At 39.9% G+C, this 14,755-nt stretch overlaps 2 protein-coding genes across 3 annotated transcripts in view; one reads left to right on the plus strand and one right to left on the minus strand.

The window, feature by feature from the left end:
- Positions 1–14,755, plus strand: part of LOC147065636 (solute carrier family 22 member 13-like) — a 133,826-nt gene that overhangs the window by 111,137 nt on the left and 7,934 nt on the right. The gene's annotated exons all lie outside the window — the stretch shown is intronic.
- LOC147065643 (larval cuticle protein A2B-like) lies at positions 152–2,105 on the minus strand. Its single transcript, XM_085956553.1, has 2 exons — positions 2,094–2,105; positions 152–619 (listed from the first exon to the last, which is right to left on the minus strand). The coding sequence occupies exons 1-2, from the start codon at positions 2,103–2,105 to the stop codon at positions 152–154; spliced, it is 480 nt and encodes a 159-aa protein (XP_085812679.1).

Below are 14,755 nucleotides of genomic sequence, written 5' to 3' on the forward strand. Positions count from 1 at the left end.
AAATAAATAAAGTTTTATTAATTGTAGTAATATAAATGGCGAGCTATGCATGACGTCATTCATCACGCACAACAATGTCAAAATAATAATAATAAACAATACTATCTTAATTTAAATGACTCAGGTTCGGTGGTAAATATTCAGAAGTTGCTTAGTGGTAATAGGACTGTTGGTATCCATGGGGGGCGACGATCTTGGCAACTGGGGCGGCATAACCGATAGGAGCGGCGATCTTAGGGATCGGGGCGGCATAGGCGGCAACTGGAGCGGCAACTTTGACAGCGTGACCAAGAGGTTCACGGTGGACGACGGCATTGAATCCGTTGTGAGGATCAGCGGTGTATTCTACTGTGCGCTTGAAACCATCAGCATCGACGAGGGAGTAAGATCCTTGGACGACATCTCCGTCACGGCTTTCGTGCTGGCTCTTGGAATCTCCGGTCAGACCGTCTTGGATGTCGTAAGCGAAGTTGTATTGGGGATGGGGGTCGTAATCGGCATCGACTGTGGCTACTTTGGCCAATGGGGCGGCGTATCCCAGAGGAGCGGCGTATCCCAAACCGTGTTGGGGGATCAATCCTGCGCTGGCTACAGCTACGACGGCGGCGAAGAAGAAGAACTGTAATAAAATACATTCAAAATAAAGCACTGGGATTTTAATATATAGTTGTTTCGTTGATTTTACGTGGGGAAAGGTTCAATTTATATTTGGACCTAGAGTATGAACCTAACAAGTTGAGCAAGTGGCTAACATTCATTTCTCGTAAAAACATTCATCGTAATGCAACCTTCTCTCTGTGGAGGCCCATATGATTCGATTAGGAATGAACATTTTTTAAAATTACCTACTAAGTAAGTTATTACACTCCCGATCAAGGATATTTTTTATTGTAAATCAATCAGTATTTTAAATTAAAATAGCAAGTGCGGAGAATAAAATCGAATAAAAATGTGCTAACTTTTACAACGTTTTTATTAGCTCGTACTCTTGTTTGTCCGGTGGTTGTTTGTCCTGTACAAATCTTGCAATCGATTTTTAACTAACTTCCCGACTAGGTAGACATTTGCAACTTTTAGAATATATCAGAACACGATGCCAGTGCATTCTTTTAATACTTTTAGCCATCTTTAAGCAGAATTGAATTCATTTTCAGTTCATTCTGTTTTGTATGGAAAGTTATTTCAGAAAAATCCGTAAAAAGTAAAAGACTATTATTGGTTGCTAAGAGGGTGGTCCTAGCAACAAAATTATTAATATATACGTGCATTACTATGGAAATCAAAATGAAATGTCAAAATGACATTTCAGTATTCTATATTTGTTTGTTTGTTTTTTATTTACTTCATACCAAGTAAAAGTTTGAGCATATTGAGCATAATAATTCAACAGAAAATTTAAAAACGTTCTATATAAAAAGTTCCTTTTATCTTGTAATTATTAGTACTTATGCCGTTTACACTGACTGCCATTTATAGCAGTATTATGAATTTATCCATTATGAAAAATAGCACCATTTCGTTTATACTTAAAAAAAAATCTCAAAATTTGGCTTATATTTCAGGGGAAAGTAATAGATACATATTTATGTATAGAAACACTCCATCTATTTATTTAACTTAATCTGAGAAAAATTGTGAGTATTTTTAATGTACATCTATAATAGCATTTGTACGTTATTAAATGTAGTTGGATATAATTTTAAAATTTACACAATTAGCACAGATAGCGTGAAGCTCTCGATTTTTCCACAATGCCATTTACTGATATTTTCATCATAGAACTGCCGATAAAAAACCATACATGAAAATCAAAATTATGAAACGCACACGATATCCTGTGATAGATTATTTAAATATATTATATACATACATTACTTGAAAACACCTCAGATACCCACTAGAAAAAATCATATTTGAAAAAAATATAATGCTCGACAGGATTTGAACTCGTATAACCGCTGGTATCTGGTATATATTTACCCAAAAAAAAAATTGTTTTTAGTGCGAAATGTCGTAAGTTGATCGAGGAATGCTTATAATGAAAACAAGAGTCTACCGATAATTCGATTCAATCCTGAACACTATATCAATACCTTGAATGCCATTTTGCTGTGTTCTGAATGCGAGCTGGACACTGATTGCTCTCGATGGAATTGGTCCAGCTATTTATACCGGGTCCTCGCTGCATCAATGTCACCTTAAGGAGTCGGGTTGGGCTTCAGGTCCCCCGGCCATCCAGCGGGGCGAAGCTATTCGGGGCCTTTCACTTTTGTCGAAATTAATTCGGATCGCCCCGCCCGAGTCATGCTTCATATTTGTATCTCTCAGGTGACGTCACACAAATCCTGTTTATCGAAAATGCGTTTTGGTACACATACGTCGGGTCAAAGATCGTATCTCACTATTGAGTCAATATTTAATTATCACATACGCATGGAATTGGTTGCTGTTATTGTCTCCATGTATTCCTGTGGGTCTATTCTATACTTATCGACTGCTAAAGTGATAAAGTGATAAATAATATCAAGCTTAGTGTAGGATTATATTAAAGTATTAGCACTTATTACAACCAACTTATTGTAATTGTTAATTGTAAGGATTGATCAATCAATATAATATCTTTGTATCTATATCAAAATGATTGAAAAGAGAAAAAATAATTGAAGATTTATTTTTATTTCATTTAACATACATGCGATTTTCAACATTAAGTGTAATTTATTACAATACTTTGATACAAACCTACCCTAAGTTTGATAATATTTATCACTTTAGCGGTCGATAAGTATTATAGAATAGACCCACTGGTACGAAAAAGAAAATAATAACAATATTTAAGGCTTTTAGTGACAGAAAACGAAGAATGCAATTTAATATAATTTACATTTCAAATTGTTTTATGTGATAGTAGTATCTATCTAAAATCATTATGATATTGTGACCATACTCGTACCTAAACTCTATTCGATTTAAATAAAAAGATTTCTACATATAATTTTTTTATGTTTTATGAAAATCGTATCTTATTTTGAAATTAAATATAAAATACATTAAAACTATAAATTGTTCTCTTCGTGACCTTCGAGGAGAACTTATTAATCTACATTTTAATGGTAAACATGGCCATAAAATAATAATAACACCGACAGTGAGTATATTTTGAAATCCGTTCCGTTTTATTGAAGCTCAATTTGATATACATAGAAATGATTACAACTTAGGTATAATGGTGTCAGATTCTTCTGGCAATGTATGCGACCCATTTAGGTGTTTGTATCGTTACTTTCAAATAACACTAACACCGTTCCAAAGTGATTTCGTCGTGGCCGCAATGACAGAAGAATATGTTTTTCCTCTACCGATGTCCTATACTCATTTAATATAATATGTTTTTATAAAAGTCGATGTATTTTAAAATACGTTAAAAATTTCAAAAATATTCACGCTGCATTAGAAAAAAACTTAATATTTTTTTTTTATTAATAAACAAAACCATACAATAGTAGGTATGTAAGGATAAAATGAGATCGTTTAATGAATTCTCATTCCATACTGGTTTTTTATTACAAGTTTATCTTTGACTTCAATAAAATAAGTATTTTTCTTTTTAACAATGTAAGTTATCAATAAATTGTTTCAAATTGCAAGCTTCGAATTTTTCTGCTAGGTGCCCCTAGTAGGTGATGCAATCACATTAACACACGTCATAATTTGGAACTCCTCAGAAAAATACCTATTAGAAACAATATATTTTTAGTATGTGTGTTCCATATTATTTATGCTTAATAAAGACTGCCTTAAATAAAAAATAGTTAAATTAATAATAATTACAATATTTAATGTTCGTTTTGCTTTATCATTCGTGAAAAGCATTCATATGGGTATCTTCTATAAACAAGGTTGCTATTGAAGGTAGTTTATCATATGTATGTATTGAGGTATTATAATTGCTACGTAAAGTACCTAAAGTTAGCCGTCTAAGCTGTCAACACTTGCAAACTAGCATATTATGCTAAAAAAGATCAAAAATCTTGAAAACTTGTGAAAAAAATTATGGGTATGTTAAAATCACATATGATTTTCAAACATAGTTAGACACGTGACGGGACGAATTACCGCACAAATGCAAGAAAACTCGCGAAATCAATCAATTAATCATTTCTCGTGAAAAAAACTATTCCAAGGATAAGTAGGATAAGCGATAGAAAATCACGATAGGACGTACACATAATGAAAACTACCTACCTATCAATACATATTACGAAGGAAGGATATTTTGTAGAATCAATAAAAATTCAAAACTTTACTTTCAAAACATTGTTTCGCATGCAAAATAACAAATCACAAAAATCACTCACACAATATAAGATATTAAAAGAAATACAAAGAATATAATATTTAGATAAGATCTAAATATAATAAAAATCTGAGTACTTATCCAACAAATTTAATAATTTCAATGTTTTAATATGTTACGCATAACGATGATGTATTTTAAATTATTTAAAACACTATGTTTATGCATCATAGCCATAGCCCATGAAATAAATTCGCAAATTTAGATAGGTAGGTACTTTCTTTACACGTTAAAAAAAGTAATACATAATGATATAAAATTTCGCCTTAGGGCTATTGCGAGTGCAGTGGCACCTGTTGTAAATTATTTAATGCTGGACAGAATAATAATAACATGGCGTTTATTGACTTTTGTTGCTTAATTGGCAATTATTATCGTGGCATTTTATGTGGAGTTAAAACGTTCTTGTACCGAATTATAATAATAAGAAAACACAGCTATTTCCCTGGATGAAAATGGGTTATTATGAGTTTTCCATATGAACCATTCGAATCCGAATCCGCTCGGTCTATGATTTTTTCTAGAATTTTCTAAGAGGTATGTTTCTGAAGCTTTTCCAATGCATTAAAACATATCTTATCAAATTATCTGTTCTGAAGTATATACCTAGGTACGTATGATTGTTCCTTCTTTAACAATCGTTAAAATCTTAGCAAACTTTTTCTTTACATGTTGAATTGTATATAAATTCTTAAAAAAGGGCCTCCTTAACAAACTCGGTGTACTTCTTTGAACTTCTATAGATGGATAATTGTATTTTCACTGCTTTTGTATGTTTATATTATATTCTCTTTTTATATTTTCATTTTAACCGCTTGTATTACTTTTTTCCCTTCTTTATAATAATGTTTCATGTCATGTTGTGAACGTCTTAAACTAATAATTTGTAATGTCCACAATTTGTTAAAAAAAAAAATTAATTGAATAATGATACTCGTACTTACATTAACTTCCACAAATCAGTTCTTTTGGTAGAAAGTTATTTCAGTCGTCGCACTATATATATTATATAGTCAATACTATCAACTTAGTCAAGTAGGCTAAATTTAAGAAGTCTTGATAATGGTTTGACAATCAAAACTCAACCTAAAAAACTGCTTTGAAGAATTTCGTATAAGTAATTATTATAATTATTGTAAAATAGAAAGTAAATGCTGTCTAATTTTTTTAATTTCTCGGTACTTATATCATTTTGTGTCATAATAATAATAATATAGCTATGTCATATTTTCAAGAGATTCAGCATACTTCGAGGTAATTCATATATAGCTCACGATATCTGAGCGGTTACCGCGTCGTCTTATAATATCTGTAAAAAAATCACTTGTTGTTTTTCAATGTGTGATTGCACACAGAGTATGGACTTAATATGTTGAGTAAGTGGCTAACAAAACATTCATTTCTCGTAAAAAATTTAAAAAACCTATTGATACAACCTACACTCTGTGGAAGTCCATATGGTTTTCACAGCATCGAACATGGTATATATAATTCCTGGTAATTTATGGTCTTTGGTTTAAATGGTAAACTTTTATATGTATGATTGCCAAAATTAATATATTAACGAGTAGCTATTGTGTAATGAGGGTAGAAAAGAAGTTGTGTAATTATACATATGAATTGTAGTTGGAACTATCCCTTTCACACATTACATAGTATATGTTCTACCCCTTCGACACAGGATTGACAAAAATCATGACAGTATAATAATTATAAACTCAAACGTATTATCCATCATTCATTAATTATAACATTATACCTAATGTAATCACTACGATTGGTAAATTTTTCAACAGTTGATTACATAAAAATTAAACATATTTTAGATCATCAAAATAATTAAGTCATCGTCACCGTGCGCCACTGACGTAGTTACTATTAATTGTCTCGCGGCCCAGTTTGAGAGGCGGTGCTCTACGCATTTATGCGATCCACAATGTTCTGATTTGTGGGCCGCGTTCACTTTCGCGTTCAACTTTTTTAAAATTCTTTATTGACGTTGAATAATCGTTGTTTAATTTTTTTATCTACACATTCGGAAAGTATCACAATGTCTGCAAATAACCATTTCGAATCCTGTTTTTTTATATATATTGTGATTACGTACATTGGCACAGGCATACATATTCTTTAGCATAATTAATACAACAATACTGCACTGGATCAGTGTTGCCAACACTGGGTAAATATACTGAACAAGGTAAAAAAAAACTTTTTGGTAGAAAAATTCTAGACTTACCTAAGTATAGGGAAACCAGACAAATTACACTTATTGACATCTACACGAAACCAAAAATGGAAGAATGTATAAAAAAAAAATAGAGGCAGTATATTTGAAGTGGGAAAAAAAACATGTGGGTGCTTTTTTCCCATTTCTCTACAATTTCTTGTGGATGCTGGCCGCCTCATTTTCAAAGCAGTTTCGCAATATTTATTTTTTTACGAGTAATATATGTTAGCCACATTCTTGATCAACCAAACCTCAACTCAAAATAATAAAAAATAGTGAATTTTTGAGCTCCGCGATTCGAATCGAAACATTATCTCACTACTTCCCAAGCGCATACGTTACCACGTCACCTAGTGGCGGCTAGTATCCACATCTATTAAAATATTACTATATTCTTTCGTAACTGCCGTTAGCAAATTAATGAAAATTTATTCACTACTGATAAATAAACATATAATTTTCAAAAAAAGAACCTAATATTGTAATAAGTAGATTTTACTAATTAAGTTAACTACAGGTCAATCTCGCAAATTTTCCAACGCTGCAGAACTTAGACATAAAATGCCCATTTCTCAAAGTTCTGGGAGTCCGAATGAAGCTTTTTTAGTAAAAATCTTTTACTTGTGAACGACTTTAAAAAGTTTAGTAGGTACACTGAAGCATTTTTTTGTCAATAATGTTTTGTGTTTTGTTTTATTTTATAACATTGTATGATAGTTTATATATATTATATTGCCATACTTTCTCAAAATTAAAACTTTTGTTTCAATTCTTTTACATATCGATATGGGTATACAGTCTGAAGATCCTAAAAGTCAAAACTTAGGTCACCTAAACCGATCATTATGGAAGTATATAAATCAGATAATGTTACTAGTAATACCACATACTAATTCTGTTTTTTTTTCATTTGTGTAAGTAGATCATTGATGTATCATTGAATTAGATAGATAAACAATATAATTTTATTTGCATCTAGATAGCTTCATTGGTGAAAAGAAGTAGGTAGGTATAGGAAAAATCTCATTTAGCATTCGTATATTTTAAACATTGCCTTATATATGTTTTCTTGTAAAATAAAACAATAAACACTACGTTCAACTTGATATAATTACTTATATGTATATGTTTAAAAATAACAATAATATATTTGTATTAAGTATATGCATTTTTAAAAATGTGCCGATAAATTGGCATCTGAATAATATTATGTCAGTTCGGCCCCCTCACTAATTTTCTTTAAAAAAAACTGAAACGTCAGATTAACATCGGTGTTGATATGCTTAGCGACCGCGTGTTTATAATAAACAATTTCACGCAGAGGGTTTGTTAGGAAAACTTCAGAAGACCCTATCTTATATATTAATATCCAATATCTTTGTTTTTGCGGATATTACTTTTTTACATTCCATATTTGAAATTCACATGGTTTCCGTCAGTTTACAAATAGGCATCAGTGTCGACACGTAATCAGAGAGCGAATTTATATGGCGATTCTTTTATGTAATCGATTGACTGGCCAGCCGATCTCGATCGTTATTATGCAGTACCTACCTATAATAAATATTTTATTTCACTGCTACGCCCAACATTTCGCCTCACGGTGAGAGTCCAAAGCGACCTTGCTCCAAATTTTTCAAAAATAAAACAAGTCCGATAATTCTGTACCAGCTTCTCGACTATTGCCATAAACCATAAACTAATAGATTGTTTTATGAATCCGATTCATAGACATCGATAAACTATGATCATTTCAATTTAGTTGAATTTAGAAAAGGTAGATAAATATGACAGTATTTTTTTTGTTTGACTACAATCCTATGTGGATCTTGATCAATTTCTAAAAAGGTTTAATAACATTGTTTCCATGAGATATCGTTGTTAGTATTTTTCTGAACCTATTAAATTCATGGTCTGAATCTAAATACACATTGAAAAAATAACATGAGAAGTTTCCATACGCGAAATTTGAACCAGTAACCCTTGGCTTCAGTAATTGAAATATTACCACCCAGCCATTGTGAGTGTAGTCAGTAAAATAAGGCATTATAAATCATTATTATTAGTAAGGAAAATATGAATGTCTACAGTATTTATGTACTGTTTTTAGTTTAATTAATATTAATCTGTTAGCCGAGTGTAGACGTGTTTCGTGTCGCTCCGCAACTGTTTTTACGCCAACTCACCGCTTTTCGATAATATCTCACTTCTGATCCAGCTTTCTACTGTTTTTGATCCCGTTTTCACTCTATTACCCGTGCCTTCCCCTGGACTTCGATCTGACATATTTCCAAGCGCTTCCTCTCGGGATTTTCTCGGGAATTTATGACTTTTGTGACTTTTTGTGATAAGTGATACCAATCTGCTTTTGTGTGCAAACTAGACGCTCAAAAGCGCTTCAAATTCGCATGGCGAGTGAGCAACCGTCTGCCCAACGAAGCAACGGTTTTTCCATACGTGAATGTGTGATAACCACAAGGATTTCCACGGTTTTCATGTAATTCACCGCCAAAAACTTATAACATTGAACTTTGAACCCGCCGTCTACTGCCATCGCTACCACATTAAAAAACAATTATCAACAACTAACAACTTACTTACAAAAAACTTACAAGTGTTCTCCAATCAACGATCAAGACCGCCGAGTGATTACCAAGCAATCACCGTCTAACGATTGACAAACCAACACTGCAGAAGTAAACAAAATCATTAAGCCCCCTCCAACAAAAATCCATATTCCAAAATCCACGCCCTTTTTTTTAAATTTCTTGCGTCAGTCGCATTTTGGCGGCCGTCCAAAGCGGGCGGTCACTTTGCCCTACGCGCATCGTATTTTTTTTCATCGTATTCTCAATTTGGACTTGCAATTTTTTCTCAATCCATCACCTCACCTCTATACCTACATCAAGCCCACTTTGGACTTTTTTCTCAAACTTTTCAGTCATTTATCTCAATACCTACGGCACTTAGCCAAATCACGCTTTTTCTCCCGTCACCCCATTTTTTCATTCTATACACGATATACCTACGTCAATTTTGACAACTCATCGTTTCTGAGGTCCGCTCTACCCCCCTCCGTGTCCCTGTCCAATTTTGGATAGGGACCATTTTTGGACCGCGGGCCCAAATTGACCTTCCCTGACTGGAAGTCAAGGGACCCTATCTGGACCCCGACCCCCGACTTGAGCACCCCTGATAGCCAGGTGGGTAGCCGCGTTATATACATAGCATTACTACCGCCTCGCGTCGGCCGCTCACACCATCCCAAAAAGTGCCAAAGTGTTAAAACACTAACACTGTATAGACGCCAAACTACCGGCCGTGTAACGGACAATCCATCTCAATACAGGTTCCATCCGTTCGCTTCTTTATCCCTATTTACTCGCCATCACGCTATCGCATGCCCAAAATGATGCGCACTCCTCCCCAGGAGGACCCTGATCCTATCGACCCCGACAACTCCCCAACCCTCGCGGCATCCACTTCAGGATCCACTGCCTACGCACCATCTTCGGCCAGAACTGCCAAAACAAAGCAACGTTCGCCCAAAACACCCACAAAGAAAACGACAAAAACTACTTCTCCAACCACAATCACGGAACCGGAGGCAAAAAAACCTAAATCAAGAAACCATCAGGCGCCCCCCCCCCCCACAAGAAGACGAAGACTCTTCCTCCTCTGGTGAGGACATTGAGATACCGATGGACTTCTCCAGGATAAACCCCGACCAGCATGACGATATATATACCGACGTTTCAACCTGCCTGAACGAGGTAATAACGGCCTTCCGCGGCAAACAGGCCGGCGCCAAGGAACGAATAAATAATGCACTGCTGAGCCTATCGGAAGCCCACAGCCGGCAGAATCTAGCCATGGCCAAGCTTGAACGGAAATCTATCATCCAAGAGGCTAGAATACTGCACTTGGAAGAAATGTTGAAAGATATGACCTCTGGCCTCAAAATACAGAAGAAGGCTATTAAGGACTTGCACGCGCAAACTAAAATATTAAAGACCATCCAGCCTCAAGCGCCCACAAATGCCCAACCCACCGCCACGACACCTGCTCCTATGTCATGGGCCACAGCATTGGGCAGGAAAAGCCGCCCTCCTACGGCCACGATAGCAACACATGCAGCACCCTCTACTTCCTCCGCCTCTGCCAACCAACAGTTTCCGTCCCTGCTTCCCCTCGCCCCCAGACCGGGAGTTCTCTTCTTCCCGACCGGATCTGGGGAGAAGAAATCGGATACCACGAAGGAGATCCTCAAGAAGGCCTTCGACCCCAGGTCCCTTGGGGTTCAAATTACGGGTATCCGTAATATAAGGAACGGAGGCGTAATTGTTCACCCCCGTTCTGAAGTCGAGGCCAAGGCCCTTATGAAAGCCCTGGAGACCTCGGAGGCTGCCCTACGAGCCGAGCTCGCCGGGAAAAAGCAGCCTCGTGTAATTATCTTTAACCTTCCGTCGACTCTCACAGAATCACAACTCCGGGAAGCTATCTTCAACTCCACTAAGGAACAGACCAGCCTGCCAGAAAGGGCATACCAAGATATCAGACTGAGTCACAAAGCCGGGCCTAGAACAGGCAGATGCCACTTTGTGGTCTTCGCCCCGGCGGCCATCTGGTCTGCCCTAATGGCAGAAGACAGACTTTACATGGGGTGGGAATCCTTCCCTCTCAGGGACTACGTTGGGGTAGTAAAATGCAACATATGCCATCTCTTCGGACACATGGCCAAAGGATGTTCAAACAAAACACCGACGTGCAGCCACTGCGCCATCTCCGGCCACGACCGCGAGGACTGCCCCAACAAAGGAAACCCACCCAAATGCGTGGCCTGCCATAAACACAAGCAGCCGTCTGACCATTCCACCGGCAGTCTCGATTGCCCAGCAAGGCTACACGCTGAGCTGCGCGAGAGGGCGATGGTGGACTACACTGCCACGCGATGATTGCCTTCGCTCAGTTGAACGTCAACCTGAGCGACGCCGGCTCGGCGGAGCTAATTGAGACTATGCGGGCCACAGGCTTGTCTCTGGCGCTGGTGCAGGAACCGTACCACTGGGGCTCTGAAAAGGGCCCCAAGGTCACTGAAAAGGGACTCGGGTGCGCGGGCCTTGTCGTCAGCGCCAGATGTTTAGAGCCAAAGGCCTGCGTCTTCGCTCTTGACCCTCGCCTTGGCGTGCTGTCGCTCTCGCACCTGTCAACTGAGCTAGTCGCGTGTGCAGATATAAGCTTTCCCGGAGGAGGCAGCGTGGTGGTTATCTCCGCCTACTTCAGCTTTAAGAGCACAAAGGAACACGTGGCATCAGTGCTCGACGGCATCTTACGCGCAGTTGGTGGCAGGGATGTCATCATCTGTGCGGATGCAAACTCGCAATCCCCCCTCTGGGCGCCCGTGGATATCCCCCTGTGCGACGCGGACGTCATCGAGGAGTTGGTTCACCAGCACAACCTGGTCGTCCTCAACGACCCCAACAGCATGCCGACTTTTGTGTCACACGCAAACTCCGGAAGCACCCACATCGACATCACCCTGGCCACTGAGTCCGTCGCGAGACGAATCAGCGGCTGGAGAGTCCATGAGAGCGCTTCCATGAGTGATCACCGGTTGATCACTTTTGAGCTGGCCTCTGACTCCTCGCACGATGGCGTCTCTGACGTATCCCCACCCCCGCCCACGCGATTTAGAACGCGCGACGGGAATTGGGAAAAGTTTGAAGAGGTGCTTTCCAAAAAGCTTGACAGGACATCTAGAACCCGATTTCTGGACCTACACTCGGCCGCCTCACGACTGACTGAAGACATCACCGGATCAGCCGAAGCTTCACTCGGACGCTGCAAGCCCAAGCCACCAAGCCAGTCGCCGTGGTGGACGCAGCATGTTTCGCGCCTGCGTGACCTTTTCAGAAAAGCACGCAAGGCCCATCAACGTGCACGCCTGCGCAAGCAACCACCTGCCTCCATCGATCCCCTTGCAACCATGGCCAAATCCACCCGAATGGAATACAAGAAAGCGATTACTCAAGCCAAAAAAGACTACTGGCGTAACTTCGTCACCATTGAGGGAGGTTCGGACCCCTGGGGTCCTCCATACCGTGCACTGAGGCTAGGACTCAGACCGACGAGCCTCTTGTGCGGCATCGAGAAACCGGGTGGCGGATTCACCAGTACCGAGTCTGAAACGGCTGCGGTCCTACTCGAGGCCCTCATCCCCCTGGATGACGAATCCAGGGATGATGACGCCATGAGGATGGCCCGCTTTGAGGCTTCTCTTCCCATCGACACGGATCACTCATCGTTGCCTTCCGAACAGGAGATCAACCACATCATACGCACGTTGATTGCTGGCAAGGCCCCGGGCCCGGACTGCATTGACAATTTACTTGTCAAACGCACATGGGCCATCGCCGCGCCAGAGATTACAGCCCTCCTCAGTGACTGCATCAGAAGCGGCACGTTCCCCGACTGCTGGAAGAGGGGCTTACTTAAGGTAATCCCCAAAACTGGCAGCCGAGAACCGTCTAGCCCCAAAGCCTACCGCCCTCTAACACTTCTGCCCGCTCTGGGCAAAGTGCTGGAGAAGCTACTGTGCCACAGGATTGAAGCCCACCTGGAGACACACTCGCCGCTTTCCGATAAGCAATTTGGATTCAGAAGAGGCAAATCAACAGTCGACGCCATAAGGAACGTGATTGCCATTGCTGAAAATTCTCGCCGTAAATACGTCCTAGGAGTTTTCCTGGACATTGCAGGTGCGTTTGATAGTGCGTCTTGGCCTCTTATACTTCGAAAGCTCCGGCTGAAGAGACTACCAGGAAATTTGTTCGCGTCAATTCAAAGTTATTTCACCAATAGATCGATCGAGTTTCGAGTTGGTTCAACCACAATAAAGAGGAACACCAGCATGGGATGTCCCCAGGGCTCAGTCCTCGGGCCCCTTCTCTGGAACGTACTCTTCGACGATCTCCTTAGAATTCCGCTTCCAACCGACTGTACTGTCATTGCCTACGCAGACGATGCGCTGCTGCTGGTCGAGGCCGACAGCAGGGCGAAGATTGAGAGCACCGTTGGCGAAGCTTTAGCATCAATTGAGGCTTGGGGTAGATTAACTAGACTATCATTCGCACCTTCCAAGACAGAAGCCATTGTCCTTAAAGGACCGAGACGACTTAGCTGTTCGAGACTACCCACAGTCCGATTCGGTGACACGAGAGTGAAAGTGTCGAAGATCGTCACCTATCTAGGCGTCAAAATGGACACAATGTTAAATTTCCTACACCATGCCGAAACCCAAGTCCACAAGGCTGGGGTGGCCTTCCAGAGGATCGGCCGCATGGCTGGTGAAGGATGGGGCTTAAAAGTAAGGGCGCTCAAGATCGCCTACGGCGCCATTTTTATGGGAATCGCGGCTTATGCCGCCAGTGCTTGGTGCCCGCGCATTCCCAAAAGTGTCAAACTTAGAATCTCTCTTTTAAGAGGACAGCGCATCGCTCTTCTGTCCATTACCAAGGCTTACCGTACTACCTCAACTGACGCGCTCCCGGTCCTGGCCGGCATTCTCCCACTTGACCTGCATATTCAGGTCAGCGGCGCTTCAATATTGCTCCTCAAGGGCGAGGAGGCCGACGTTGGTGATTTTCACCTCGTCCCTCCCCCTCGGCTAGCTGGCGAAGGAGTAGCATTATTGAGGCGCAGAATTAGACTCATGTCGCTTAACGCGGCCATTACGACCTGGCAGCGAAAGTGGGACGAATCGACCAAGGGCCGGCACACATATACGTTTTTTCCAAACATACAGTGGCGAATGGAGATAACCAAATATCTGACTCCAGACCATTACACCAGTCAATTTGTGACTGGTCATGGTGGATTCGCTGGCAAGCTCTTCGAGCTTGGACTTGTAAGCCGTCCGACATGTCCATGCGGAGGGGAAATACAGGATGCCAACCACATCCTATGGGAGTGTCTGAGTATGTGCTCCGAACGGGAGGAAATGCTCAGGTCGGTCCAACCAGCTGTTGGACCCATCGGCCCGTCCGACCTGGTTGCTACTAAGGCCAATTATCTTGCTTTCAAAAAATTTGCGGCGTCTTACTACGGGCGTGAAGATCTCTTCACATAAATTTTGCTGCCTGTATGATTAGCTTCGTTCTTTAATTTAA

Source organism: Rhyacophila brunnea, unplaced genomic scaffold (genome assembly GCF_057557595.1).
Source record: "Rhyacophila brunnea isolate RB1 unplaced genomic scaffold, BYU_Rbru_1.0 scaffold_6, whole genome shotgun sequence".
In the NCBI taxonomy this organism is placed as follows: domain Eukaryota; kingdom Metazoa; phylum Arthropoda; class Insecta; order Trichoptera; family Rhyacophilidae; genus Rhyacophila; species Rhyacophila brunnea.